General features: G+C 42.4%; 1 protein-coding gene across 2 annotated transcripts in view; it reads left to right on the plus strand.

Annotated features, from left to right (window-relative positions):
- The window catches only part of tmtc2b (transmembrane O-mannosyltransferase targeting cadherins 2b), an 81405-nt gene that overhangs the window by 16610 nt on the left and 49390 nt on the right, over window positions 1-15405 (plus strand). Inside the window, exon 1 of one of the 2 annotated variants that reach the window (XM_063480122.1) lies at window positions 7529-8055. The exons of the other annotated variant lie outside the window; for it this stretch is intronic. Within the exon in view, the coding sequence (XP_063336192.1) occupies window positions 8012-8055 (44 nt within the window). The 5' untranslated portion in view covers window positions 7529-8011. Of the gene's footprint in view, window positions 1-7528; window positions 8056-15405 lie in introns of those variants that run through there. 2 annotated transcript variants of the gene reach the window in all.

The raw sequence follows: 15405 nt of genomic DNA on the forward strand, positions 1-15405 counted from the left end.
ACCATGACATGGAATCACCACAAATAAAGGGAGACATCACACAGAAATCCCACATTAAAGGTTGCTGAAAGGATTCAAACTCTCAAAAAAAGTCCGTCTTTACTATTAGAAATCGTTGAGCTCACATGTTTGGATCGTAGACTCACGTGGAGGAACGTGGTGTCCGTCCATTTTCCACCGTATACTGACATTTGCCTTCAGGCAAGGTCTGAATAATTTGTTGGTATAACATGAATAATACAAACAAAGGACACTGAGGCAGCGATGTTGTGGGCATGTTTTTTAAGTTTGGGTTCACCTTCATTTTGTCTTTGATCTATTTGTGGGTGTAGTGAACAGTCGAACCATGCAGTGTGGAATTTGGCAACATCATCTTCCCAGTCAGCATTTCTCAGCCAAGAGAGGGGATAGGTCAATTGCAAGTGCACTTTTCAAGTCATAAAAATCCATATACAAGTATTTTTCTTTGGGGTTTTGAGAGAATTTTTCAGCCTCAGGAATGGCAGCTGAAGGGTTGGAGGGATAATAGCTCACTTTGCACCTCATAAAGTCCGTGAGCACACCTCAAGTGCTGCTGCTGAAGACCTTTTGCTGAAGGCCTCTCAACTGACAGCCTCAGAGCAATCCTTGTAAGCTTTTAGAGGTGGAGAGGAGTGGTGTGCATCCTGTCTGCCTCCACACAACTGATACGTGTGTTTAATGTACTTCACCTTAAAACACACTTATAAGAATGATGAGACACTTCCATAAATTTAGAGAGTCATAGTTTAGCAGTCTTTTCCTTCTGGATGTTCACAGCTGCCAGTTGACTCTAAAAAGTGCCAGAAGGGTATTTCTTTGCCACAAATGCAGAAGTCTGGCTTAAACCCTCGGCTACTGAGCTGAACAAAATGTGTGTGCTGTGTGGCATTTTAACCCAGTTTGCATGACTTGAATTTTTAATATCTGCTGAGCTCCAGGAATGTACTCTGTTTCACTGAAATAACAGGGTTGGGAGACTGCAGAGTCTCATTGCATTTACTGCACTTGATTTTGTGGTTTGCAGAGCTTCGCTAACACCCACCAACATTTTTAGCAGTGAGCTGGAATTGAACTTCACTGAATGAATTATGACGAGATACACTGGCAAATGACCATTTGTTTGGTGCTTACTCTCACAGATGTGTACAGATTGGTGCTGTGTGAGTCTTTTGTTAAACTGCTCAAACGATTGGCAATACTGATTGATCATCTAAGCTGTAGGAATCACCGGAGACCAGAATTAGCTCTGATTAATGACCTTGATGTCACTTGCTTTGGTTTCATTGTTGCAAAGAACCGAGCTTTTCATCACAAAACATGAAAATCATTCCTTAACAAGAATGAGAGTTTATAGCCACGTTAGCAACTCTACGACAGTGCTTGATTTAAAACTAATTGAGTTCTTAACACACCCTTAGTTCATAATGAACCTCCGCTGAATACATTTCATGTTTGCCATTTGCAGTGTGTTTATAAATGCCCATATTAAAAAATGCTGGTAGTAACACAGCAACCACAGGACACATAGATCCATTTATAAATTCACACTTGCATTCACAAAGTTCATATAGTTGGTTAGAATAATTCAGCCCTCACCCCATTGAAAGGAGCTGTAAGCATCCCAGTTTACCCAACTGGGAGAGGAATTTTTGGAAGCAGAACATGGACAACTTGTTAGCCACCGACTCCTCCCTTGGTGGAAAAGGGGAAAAGTTGAAACTGGCACAAGCTACCACAGAACTAGCATTGGTGGAAAGGTGGGACGGAGGGTGTGAACTTTTGCCCAGTGGTGCTTTTGGACAAGAACCAATATAAAGAAGCTAATATGCTCATGAATAGCAGGTACAATACAGATAGATTAAGAAAGTGAAAATATGTAGGGCAGGGGTGTCCATCTCTGGGCCTCGAGAGCCGGTGTCCTGCAGGTTTTAGATGTCCTTGATCCAACACAGCTGATTTAAATGGCTAAATGACCTCCTCAACATAAGGCCTGGTAATGAACTAATCATTTGATTCAGGTGTGTTGACGTAGGGTGAGATCTAAAACCTGCAGGGCACCGGCCCTCGAGGCCTGGACCCCTGATGTAGGGAGACGTGCTCCAAACTTTGTGTTATGTTCTAGTTTTTGTTGCATTTCAATCTAAAGTGAATTTGCTAAAGAGGCTCCCGTGAAACATTTCATAGATTTTTTAATTTTTTTTAATTTTGTGTTTGGACAAAATGTTGTGCAGGTTGATAAAATATCACGCACCATGACAACACCTGTGTGCGTATAACATTATTCTAAAAAGAAAAATGTATTTGTCTGCTCTTGGGTCATAAGTTAAGATATAAAAGGGAGGTGATATAGAGAATGTAGTATGCAGCCAAAAATGTTTGACCTAATCATAATTCTGGATTATATATGACTTACTAGGTAGGAGGCTGAAATGAATCCATCCTCCCTTTTTTAATTCACTGACTTGTTTTAGGTCAAAAAAGGCATAAAACCCTGCAGGTTCATATAATTGAATCCCGCTGTTTTGTTTACATCTTCTTACCCTTTTCCAGACCCTGAGGCAGCTTTTGGGTGGTTTGGGACACTTTGTTTGGACAGCTAAAGCTCTCTAACTTAAAATATCTTAAATTCAGTCACATCACAACTTAAAAAAACACAATAGCATGTGAGTATGGATACATGTTAGTCATACAATAGGCTTGAATATTTCGTCACTATTTGCTCTTGTGAGAGCATCACAAACAGAGCCAGTGCAATTTCTCAGCACCTCGCCGTTTTGGTCAATACCACACGTTAAATGCGTACTTTCTGTCAACATGGTATTTTTGAGATTCCGGCTTTCCCGCTCCTTCACGAGGAAATTGAGTTGACACAGTGAATTTCTTTCCATTTAAGCAACCTTAATACTTAATGCTGTTTTGTCTGCCCCTGGGGCCCGCTGAGTGCGCTTTGCACTTTTTCCGAGCTGGCACAGATTCTCATTACCTCTGGAAAAACTTCCCGTGCTCATGTAAAACAGTGTAACCTGAAGCTTGAAATATTTTGTGGGAGACTTAACATCGTCCGCAATCTGGTGTAGGTGATCCTGCTTCCCAAGGCGAGTTGGATAGATAGAAAACAGTCCAGCAGAGGACGTAAAAAGAAACAGCATCTGTTACCTTTTAACACCTTTAAAATCTGGACAGATTAGCATCTTTGTTTTCTCAAAATACCTTTTGTTAAAATAAACATTCCACTTACTTTGGCCTCTATCGCCTGCTCACATGTAGCAGATATCAGGAAATGTGTAAATACTGTAAGTACTCTTTGCAGAGGTGAGGTTACCTGGGGAGGGCACAGGACTATCAGCTGCGCTGTTCTTGCCCATTCCACAAATTTTCTACTTCGACGCTTTATTTATGAACATCTTTAAGGATCGAGTTTATTTGGAGTAGTCTCCAAATAAACGCTGATGACACGGACCCATCAAAAGAACAGAATTGCAAAATGTTTACAAGAAATCATCTGTTGTGTGCCGAAGGAAGTTATTTCTTACTCCCTGGTGAGAGAATCTATTTCCACCAGCAACTTGTCACGCCGGAGCCACCCGAACAGAAAATCAAATCCCAGCCTGCTGGATAATGGGCCTTTGAATCCTCGAGGACCGGCGATAGCAATTGCCTCTGAGTTCATTGGAAAGCAGTTAGAATTTAAAAATGTGTGTTTGTTTGGGTATACTGTTGCTGTGTGTGTGTGTGTGTGTGTGTGTGTGTGTGAGAGAGAAGGAGCTTATGTGAGTAAATGCTTGTGTGTGGTTTTTTTTTTTTTATGAGCTCTTTTGAGTGATTTCCCAGCGAGGGTGTGTTTTACAGCTGGATTCCTCCAGGATGAGTCTGACTTTTTGATTGAACAGCCCCATGGCGGCCTCTCAGTCCCCAGTCTAATGAGGATCATGTCCAACAGGTGGTCCATCAGAGCACGGCGAAAAGAGGAATTAGCGGGTAATGCTTATTTGCTGTGTGTGCGTAGAGACGATTATTTATATTCCAGTAGCAAAACTTTTTTTCTCCATCCAGTACGAAAATGAAATCATCAATACGATATTTCTTGGACCGTCTGTCTGTCCAAGTTCTATACTATAAGCGCTCAAACAGCTTAAGAAAACCTGAAAGGTGCTCTCAGTGTGTTGGCTGATGCTATTGACCACTGTGTGAACAGGGCCGTGAAAACGCTGCTTTTTTTCCCCGCCTCCAATTTGGACGCATTACAAACAGCAAATTTTATACAGGCGCAATTAAAAGTGTTGCTGGAAATGTGGTACAAGTGTTAATTGTTTTCAGTTGCAATTCCAGTTTATTCGCTTGTACACAACGTTCGTTTGACTTCACAATAAGTGTAAAGTGTTTGTGTGATATTAAGCAGTAATTGTGTCACACTAAGCAGCTACAAATTACTAACATACAGTACATGAAGCGGTTTCTATAAATTTCACAATAGAGAGTGCAAATGTTTAATGTTGTTTCTCCACATTAATGCGTTAGAAAAAGAAAAATGCCACACACGTAGCTCACTGTTGTTTTTTAGGCATTTGCTTTTACAGATTCATGTAGTCACTGACCGCAGTCGTTTAATCATGACTAGAGTATGCAGGGAATCAGAAACAAAAGCATATGTTTAGCAGGCCTTTTGTGAGATCATGAAATGATGGTGTGTTTGCGCTCGGGGTGGGGTAGAGTTACATGCCCCCCTCTCTCCGGTGTTGCTGCTGCAGAGGACTTTTAATGCTATCTGATTTGAAAGCTTGTGAATAATTCCCATGGGGCTGTGGTTTGTAGGTCATTGTGCCATTATGGTTTGTTCCTGGTCTGTCTGAGGCAGGATGTATGCATGCGCCTGACTGTGTGTCTGGATGTGTGCGGGTGGGGGGAGGGGGAATGGGCACGGATGCTTCATCTCCTTGTCTGGTTGAAGCATCGTAGCTTCTCCATACGTGGAAACATCCAACCCACCCACCCCCCGCCGCCACGGGCTTGACCCACAAATCCCTCCTTCTAGGCAACAAAGGGATTATGGGGGAAATGGACTAATCTACTTCTGCGAATTTACGTATTTTGGTGTTTACCGCACAAACCTGGCATAGGCTTAATGTTAGAGTGGGAATAAACTGTTGCAAAAGTTGTTTTTATTTACAGTTTTTATTCTTTTTATTACCCAAGCCTACAATTTCTGTGTTTTGTGCTTCCTGTGCAGGCGAAGGAAAGAAGCCCACTGCAGTTCTAATCTGAGAGCCTTTGTTTTCTTTATTTGGGATACTTGAGAAGGAACACGGGGCTTGTAAGGGGCCACCTGCAATAACAAATTACTCCCCAGTGTCTAAGAAACATCCAAAAGCAGCACTCTGGATGATTTTTGTCTTGATTTATTAATATTCTGCATATGCCTGAGTGTACTCCATGAATTATAGCTAGAGGTGCTGCAAGATGAAAATATACCTTTGCGAACAGCTTCCCAGCCAATTATATTCAGTAGCACATACCAGAAATGACAGTTTGTTACTTGGACGTATACTTGGAGAGCAACTTTCACCTCAGAATGGTATTTCTGGCCTGCTAACCTCAAGCATCTTTGATCTCCTCTTTCGGTTTATATCAGGATGTCGTGCCTTTATCTGACAGCGAGGTGGGAGTGAAATGATAGCGAGTGAGGGGGGCTGAATAAGGATGAACGTGTCACCTCGTCTTAGGCCAGACAGATTGCGCAGAGGCTTTCGAGGTAGCTGGCTCTGCAGTGTTGTTTAAATGTTTCTGTCTTGATGGTGTGATACAGCATCTCCCAGGCTAATTCAGACAGTCCAGAGAGAAATAAGCCATGCAGCAAAGGTTAGCACGCTGGAGTGACTGGAAGCAGATACAGTGAAGTCTTCTTGGCTGGGGTGGCTTTATTGTTCTTCCCCAGAAATTCCCAGACGGTTGGAAATTAGCCTGTATGTTGTTTGCACAAACTCTAAAATGATTGTTTCCCCTCCACATTTGGCCTTGTGATGAAAGATGTGTGTGATACTCTGCTGGATGATATTTATCTTGGAGGGAAGAGCTTTGATTCTGCACCACAGGAAGAACATGTGGGCAGTTTTTCTTTTTATGTTGCACACAGCCGGATAGCGTTTGACTCATTTCCAAGCTTAATCCCAGATGCTGGACATGGGTGGTCACACCCTTGGTAATGTTTCACAATGGCCGTTTAATGCCTGTTGTTTGTAAACCAGATATTGTTTTTATGTTTGTTTATTTAACTGGTTGCCCACGTAAGTTAGCACTAAACTCTCATATAGGTGTTTCCTTTCCAAAGGATGCGACCCCAGAGATGGTCCCGTCCTTTATGCCTTCCATGATGAAAGCCAGACGGTGGGGTGGAGCAAAACAATGTGGATCATGATCACATACTGTAAATACATTTTTTTTATGATAAAGACAATCCATTTGACCAAATCTGTTGTTTAACAACAACAATATTTCTTGCCCACTTCATGATAAAATCACCTCATGGAGATCTTTGTGTCCACTGAACCTAGGACTTACCTTAACACTTGACAAACAGACAGAAAATAGCTTTAAAGATAAAATGAACAAATTTACTCCTGTGTTGTTTTTCTGTTTAAAAAACTGTCTCAAAATAGCCAGTTGAGTCATTTTTTCATTAAAAAAGTATCTTAACAGAATTTCCAGTTTTTGTTTTGTCTGACTTAAACGTCAGTTCTGACATATCTGCAGATATTATCTGACATACAGCCGTGGCCTGTTCATGAGCCGATGGCCCTGAAAGATGCAGATATGGTGGCCTTTTAATAACTCCGAGGCCTCTCGCACAAGCGTGAGCTTCCCTGCTCCCTCAGCTCCTCTTTGCGCTCCGTATGAAATGAATGGCCCTCTGGTGACTTGTTGATCTTGTTACTCAGAGTGTGAACGCACGGTTAGAATGACTTGTTCACTTTTTTTTTTCACTCAAATGCAATTATGAGTAGCACAGACTTTAAAACTGGAGCTTTTACAGCTATGATACATTAAATATCATATTTTACAGCACTGAGACACACGACCCTATCCAAGAGCAAAAGGCATTTTCCATGTTGCAGTTTATTTAACCTTATCTGAGTTGAATTCAGATGGCTGGCTGCATGGAAACAGGAGTACTGCTGAGCTTCCTGAGCACATCCAGGCTACTCTGAGGCATCCATCACTCTGTGTAATAAGCTGTTGAGTGCTGCTTGAAGTGTGCGTGTGTATTTGCAACACAGCGCTCAGTGCTGATGGATACCCAGTGACACTTACGGCCTAAACATCCAGGACGAGGACTGCGGGATCTCATGAGCAGCATCACCAGCCCGCTGCTCTGTGAACTGTTAGCAGCAGATAATGCGGCTCTAAAGCCTCTTGTGTAAGTGACCTGATCACCAAAGGGAGGGCAGGAGGGGACAGCGAATGACGTAAGTGTCCTCCCATTCTTCCTTCCATTCTGCTCCGTTTTCTGATCCCGAGCACTCGAGAGGTCAGCTGCTCCTTGCCGTTGACCCTAATTCCTTAAGGAAAGGTTTCCTGAGAAGAGACACTTCTTGCTCCCTTCCCCCTTTTTGGCAGATGACCTGGAAACGGTACGGAGAGCAGCTGACGCAGACGGAGACTGCAGACGAAGCACTGAAGTGCCTGAACTGCGTCGCTGGTTTTATGATGTGATGAGGGACATTGTTCCATCTGTTTCCTGCTCCTGAAGGCTGCAGCATTTGCAGGCAGATCAGGATGAAGACAAATGAATAAACGGAAGGATGAGTCATCGCTTTATTGTCATGTTATGACAAGTGTTTCTGCTTGAGCGTGTGAGGCTGGAAATATTGACAAGGCTGTTAAATAACTTTGAACATGTTTGTTTGTCAGGAATTTCTATAAACAAATGGAACAAACAATGGGCAGCGTCGCTGACGACGTGTCTTCCTATAACTAGGTTTCTGTTGTTGGCTTCATGCTAATTGTTGTTCTCCCCTCCGAAAGCCATTTGCTTATTAGGTAGGTCTTCTTCTTTCAGCTCATCGTCTACCTCTGCACTCAAACCCATCTGTCTCTTTCTCTCGCCGCGCTCTCTCGTCTTTCTTCCTCCAGCACCTGTCAAATCTATTGTCATCCTCGGGAGAAGAGTAAACCCAGAGAGGCATGCTCCTGCGACCTGTTGAATGGCCCTCTCCCAACAGGGCAGGTTCCTTTGTTCCTTGAGCCTTTCTTACCAGGTCTTGAAGCAATCAGGAAGGGGGCATCCGTCTTTCCATTGAGGGAGGCGTGGTCCTTGCTGCTTGCTGGGTGTGATTACGGACCACACATGGTCGTGCTCCAGTAACTCACCAAGACCGGGGGCCTCGGTTTGTGGGCCCAGACCCCGACTCTGCCTCCTCTCCTTCCAGCCAGCTTCATAAAGCACTCTTCTTCTCAGCCTTTTGTTAGGACCCTTTCACATAGCTGGAGCTATGCGGGATCCTTTGTCCTCCTATCTGGGGGCCCGGTGCCCCAGCGTCCACTCCCTCAGCTTTGTTCGATCCACCTACAATATGTCACCAACAAGTATTTCAGAAATGCAGTGAATACATGTCTTTCTGTCACAGTGAACAGAGCCTAAGTAAAGAAGGGGGAAAAAAGGTTTTTAGTTTCATGTTGCTCTGGAGGTTTTGCTGATGATTGGGGCTGTTTATTGAGATGAGCTGATAGCATTGATGTAAAAAAATGGCTAAACTACCATCTCCTTAGTTGTTTTTATGATGCTAGTGAATAAGGAAATGAAAATCTCATGTACAATTGCATTTCAGACAACGTAGCAGCCCGCAACAGTAAGTAACTCCCATCACACCTTTTTTGATGAAACCTGTAGACATATTTATCACACTTGGGTGAATTAGAAAGCCAAAAAAACAGGCATCAGTCTTGCGTCTGCGTCCTTTATATCTGTCCCTCATGTCTCCACGTTTACTGCAGTGTCTGACTTTGCAAGCATAAATCTTTATGTGCAAACCTTATTAAGTTTCCTTTTTTCCTTGTATCTGCAGACTGGAGCCTTTTGATGTTTGACACAAATGTCAGTAAGGTTTTTTTCAGTATATTGCTAATTTAGAAAACTTCTGTGAAGGCCTGCAGCTAGCAACGGTTATCGTCCTGATGCTTCATTAACACGAGGCATACGGGATGTTAATTTATGTCAATTTATTTATAACCTTATTTTAGCAGCATTTCTCTGTAGATATTTTAAACTGTCATTTTATGGATCTCATTGAGTCATTTACCGGTTTGCTCTGGTTTACCATACGAATGGTTATGACTTATTGGTGCTGCCAGTCTGGCTGAAGAATAAAGCATAGCATACAGTTGTTCATTTCATCAGACCTCTGCACCACATGGTCCTTTATTGTTTCGCGGCTAACCAGAATTACACTACAGAAAAACCTCAAAGAGAACTTGCTACCCCTTGGGTAGAAGAGACCTTGAAAAAAAGGATTTCTTGTTTAACCCGTTCTGGTCACTGTGCTGTCGGCAGCATTCAACGCCGTTTAAAACATACATTTTTGGCATCCGTGTAAAATGTTAAACTCGCTTTACTGACCAACATTTCATTGCCAGAAACGATCTGTGACATCACACCATCTTTTACAAACTTTAACATTTATCTTTTATTTATTTTAAAATATGAGCTTGCCACAGGGAAAATGATCCAATCAAGCAACTCCCCCTGTGGAGTCACATGACTGATTATTTACGCAGCCTCTTTAGCAACCAGATCTGCCCTTAGGACAGAGACTATAGATTGATGTTGTGTGATACCTGCTCTCAGAAGTGGACACCCACCCAAACACATCGATTTCTGCTCACGTTGATTCTGCTTAGTTCAAAGCCCGCTGACCTAAAGCTAATGATTAAAGCTAATGATACAGCCTCATCAACATCAACTGTTACTTTATTGATATTATTTCAGTGTTTTGTATTTTGTAACCTGGGAGTGTCTGTGTTCAACAGCTGGCTTTGGAAAGCCCGGTAGTGCTGACTGTTGCAGAGCAGCTCAGCATCTTAGTTTGGAATTCAATTTAGCCCGACAAAGGGAACTGAAGAAAATTGCCTCTGAATGTTATTGACTTGGAGAAAAAGATTAGCTGTGGAAAGTCTTTTGTGGAGCAGTGACAGCAGCGACAATACAATACAGAGAAGACATGAAGAAGACATGGCAGGAAACAGTACTGTTAATAGAAGTTTCCCATTTTTTGCTATTTCAAGGCACAAAGATTAGATTAGATTGTTATGCTTAATTTTATGGGTCTTTCTCCGTTTGCTCTTGTAATTGTATCAGTGTAGCAGTAATCTTTCTTTTGTGATTTAAAAAAAAAAAAAAAGATTCATCCATCCATTTTCTTACCACCCGTCCAATTCAGGGCCATGCTGGGGGGCCGGAGCTCATCCTGCATGAGAATGGAGCAAGAGGTGGGGTATACTGAGAAAGGCCAACAGTCCATCACAGGGCTCACACAGAAAAACAAGCAATCATACTCTTATACTCACACCTTTGGACTATTTAGAATGACATGCATATATTTAGACTGTACAAAGAAGCTGGTGTACCCAGGCACAGGGAGATGATGCAAGCTGCTGCAGGTCCCTGCTGTGTGCTCACTGTGCTAACCACTGCCACCCAGGAGAAAACAGGACTGTCCAATAAAATCAAGATGGGATAAGTGCTTTTGAAATTATTCACCGTGTCAGTTGAGTAGGGTGAATGTTTTGTACGAAAATCCTCTGTGACAGTGGAAAACAAAAAAGGAACTGTGTGTGACAAGAGTGGACAAGCTCCTCAGTAATAATTGAAGGTATGGCTTAACTGTGCCCCATCAGATCGTTTACTTGTGTTGATCTTTGCACTTTCGAAGTGGAAAAGTAAATGAGGAAATTCAGGGTCTGTAAAAAACACAGGCCTCGGTTAAGGAGTCAGTGCGGTTTGTGCGATTTGGTGGCTGTAAAATTTCAAATGCGTAAATGAGCCTCTCACAAAAATCCAAATTGACACCATGTGGAAGACAAAGCATTTAAAAACACATAAGAGGCTATTTGGGTTTTTCGTGGATATGTTTATGAGTTTACGATGCAAAGCAGTCTCACGCAACGGAAAGCAGCGCTGGAGATATTTACAGTGAGCTCCATTTGTATTAATAGACAACTTCAGGCCACGGAGATGAGCCTCGTTTTGTTTCAGTCATTTTTTCCATCTTCCATATTCATGGACAAACCTCGTTTAACAAGTAGAAGCTGAGACTGTTGTTGATCTTCAATCCCTGAAAACCCAAAGTATTAACTTCAGCAAACTAATTTTTCATTTCCAGTTTCAGTTGAAATTAATAACAGATTACTCTTCATCACTGTGCACAGCCTTACACTGACACTGCTTATCTAAAGGGAAGCAAACACTAATGCAGCAGCAATTCGAGCACTCGCAGTCCAGTCTGTCATAGACAGATCTGTGCTGAGTCCTGACAGAGCACCACAGGCCCATCCCTCCACATTAACACCGACAGCAGCCTCATTACTATCACGTGGCTGTTGATTTGGGCTCTCCGTCTCTCTGTGAATCTGCTACATGTGCATTCAATTAGCACTGGAGTCCAAATGGGAGCACTAAGAAAGGCTGGGTTGAGAGCATTGTGAGAACACTGGCCTGTTGTCATAGTATCTAATAAAATTAGTCAGTGCTGCATCCTTGAATGCTGCCATTCATTAATGCAGTGATTCTTTGTATATTTAAATTGTTGACTGCAGCATGTTTAGTACATATAAGGTCCCGCCCTCTGCAGCTTTGTCATATTTGTTCGCATTTGATTGATCGCAAGACTTCTTGAAAATAGCCACTAACCGCTATGCCCAGAGAAGACGGGCTCTGTGAGCACGGCTGCATTAAAGGAGCTTCTTGATATTTAAACAGACATAGCCGTGAGATCTGAGACGAGGCGCAGCTGTTTCAAATACTGAAGATATAAGATGCTAGGGGTACTAAAGATGTCTTCTCCTTTCTGCTCTGTTGGCATTCTCAAAGACCCTTCCTGCTCTTAAGCTCCCCTGCCATAAACATCACTGAACAGAGGTCTCTGCAGTGATGCTCCGTGATTCATGCTCAACCTTCGGGGCTGCTGAGTCTCGTAAAATGCCTTCATGTAAAAGGGAAGTATGATGGCAAAATGCTAGATAGATGAGCAGATTCACTCATGTGTTGCTTTTCTGCATACATGAACTCTTCCACAGGATTTTTCCATCCTGCTGTGGTTGTTCCATCCATCTGATGTGGGTTGGAAAGCTCCATGGTTCGTCATACTCCCAACTCGAGCGAGAATGCCTAAATAGCCCAATAATGGCTGAAGGGGTCATATACGCAAACTGAGGAAGAGTAGGTTCTCTGCTGCTTCGCAGTGTGAAAGGGATGCACCCTGAACACGAGAGAAGGAACAAGTCAAACTAATTTATTACCGTGTGCCCAAGAAGGTCAGAGCACGACAAAAGCCCCCTGTTGTGAGGAAGAGTGCTGTGAAGTGGCCCCCTCCAAGCAGGGCCTGTGTGACTACCATGGCATTAGACATGGGTCAGCGTTGGGGGAAAATGCAGTTGGAATAGTCTGAGGATAACAATTTTAGTCTTGTTGGGCTGTGACATTTATTTTAAAACACTCAATGGAACTAAACTTAATGGAAACATTTCCAGATTTTGTCTTAAGTTGGTAAAAAGCCCAAAAAGATGCCGCGCGATTGAATATTTCAGATTAGCACTGACACTTTAAACATGTTAACATGCTAAAGTGAGCAGTTCCTTACAGAACAGTCGACACAAAAGAGAAGAGTTAGTGCCTGAGAAAGAGAGGGATGTGTGTGAGAGAGAGGAGTACAGGGGTGACCCAGCAGCTCTTTGCTGTCTGTCTCAGCCCTGCACATGCTGACAGATTTATTAGATGCAATAATCAGAGTGTATATCACTCAGCTCTGCATGGGCAGCTCCTCATAATTGTCTCTTGCACCTGGAATAAACCATAAACATCACACAACTTTACACTTGGCCCGAAAATGTGACGTTTAGATGATTTACTCTGATTACTGTGGCTTTGGACAGTGATTGAGGGTCCGTTTTGTCTTTTGAATATCGTCAACAACATTCTTTAAAACAGAAAGACAATATTTTATCCTTGTGATGTAGTTTTTCCTTGAACTGAAGCTATTCGGGGAAAATGAATAGGTAGTCTTTTACTTCTGTTTTTAAATGCACAGGTTAGTAAGCACACCCTTGGGATGCAGTACTAGATTGGCCGGATTCTTATTTTGTCAGCCCTGTTTTGGCCAAATAGAAGTGTGATTCACTGGTTGGTTGGATGGTTTGCTGAGCTGATCAGTATTCAGCTCACACCCTGCTGTGGCCATCCTGTACCCCACTGAAAGGCTGATCAGGGATGCTAGGCAGCAGGCAGGGGTATTCAGTGAGCTCTCTGCAAGCTCACTGGACGAGCCTGGCCCACTTCAGACTCAGTGTCCCAGTGTTTGCTTGTCTACTGTGCCATGAAATGGAGTAAGGGTCCATGACTGTGCCAGTGAAGCAATGCAAATACACTGCTCGGGGGGGGGGGGAGACCTAGGGAGGCTTAGGAGTCCTGCTGGGTGATTTGGACACAGTGTTACTTGCTACACTCTGAAGACCACTTAGATCCTTTTGAATGAGTTCATCTTTATTTTTTTATTGTGTGTGCATATTAAACATAGTTTTGAAACTTTAAGCGCAGATTAGAGCAAACTATCCACAGTACTGGAGTGCATGTCCATTAGAAGAAAGTAAGAATATAGATCAAAGGATCAAAGGAAGTGGGCAATATAAACTTGGGTCACCACCAGTAATTAAACTCTTCAACATACATGGGAGACTATAGAGCTAGGCACAAATTATATCCACGTAATTGGCAGGAACCACGATTTTCCCTCATCTCTAGCCGTCACTTTGCCTACAAAGCCACCGGCTCATCCACCCTTACCCTCATCAATTAAAGTGACTGAACGAGAGCCACAGTAAGGAGTGACAGTGCAATGCTCTTAATTTTCTTTTAATATTTATTGAACTTGTTTCCAATTTTCAATTCTTATCAATTACATTAAAATTAAGAAGACTGAAATATCCGTAATGTTCACTTGGGCCGTTTTAAGAAATGGTGTTATAAACATGCTAATCACATGTGTCAAGTGGAAGAAAGAAGCTATTCATTCATGACAATGGGGATTTTATGGTGGGCCCCAGCAGTGTGTTGGCTTCAGCAGATACCCCACAATGGCACTGCTCTGTTTGTCTTCTTGAACTGTCCTCTTTTTTTCATGCATAATCTATGAAATCAGTCACTGACTCTTTTAAACTGCAGTGGTAATGAATTTTGGTTTAAGATACAGAATGTGTGGGGATGTAAAAGCAAACCAAATCAGATAACTTGTTTTTGCTCAGCTGAAATAGCCTTACACTTTCTTGTTAATATTGTTTATAGATTTATTGTTGATCCCTGTTGTTGATGCTTGATTTGGCAATGATTTTACGCCAGATGCCCCTCCAGATGCAACCGTCCCCATTTATCTGGGGTCGTAACCAGTGCTATTTATTTCTTTATTTATCCTTCTAGTCAATTAAAAAGTAGAAAACGTACTCATGCATATACGAAGTGTAACCTAGTGGGAGAATGACCAGGTAGCATGCTCATAGGAAGGAAAACTGGAAAGAACTTTTGGGGAACAGAGAGTGGGCTACCACTGTGTCTGTGTGGGGAGACCGAAAATACCAGTGGGCTTCGTTTAGATATCGAATCTCCACGATGAAAGAAAATTGGCAGATCTTCGCCAAACTCTTTTCTTTTTATATGCTGTCAGAAGCTGAAATCTTAATAAGTATTTTATTCTGAAAGGGTAACTTTGTCTCCAGTGTACCGGTGTCCAGGCTGAGAGTTCTTTAGTCTGATCTTCATCACCTGATTTGAATTAATGTTTCAGCCAGGTTCAGTTAGAATCCGATGAGAACGCCTGACTTGTACAAAGATGCCTCTTACTAGTAAAATTCAAGTGTTCCACTTTGTAAAATTGGTTATTGATATGCTTCCTATTTGCTTCTTGAGTGCTGCTGAATATTTTTCTTTATAGGCATACGAGGCACTTGGTACTTTACAAAAACCTTTACTCTTGTGTAATTTATTTCTGGTCACATGCCCAGCCTGCATGCATTCTGTGGGGAGAATGGTTTGCCTATTTTTATGTCATTTTCCTTCAGGCTTTGGAGGATTTAAAAAAGGAGGGGGGTGTAGTTTGGTCATACAGCTGTGTTTCCCTCATGGCTTCA

The sequence above is a fragment of the Pelmatolapia mariae genome, linkage group LG7 (genome assembly GCF_036321145.2).
Source record: "Pelmatolapia mariae isolate MD_Pm_ZW linkage group LG7, Pm_UMD_F_2, whole genome shotgun sequence".
NCBI classification, from domain to species: domain Eukaryota; kingdom Metazoa; phylum Chordata; class Actinopteri; order Cichliformes; family Cichlidae; genus Pelmatolapia; species Pelmatolapia mariae.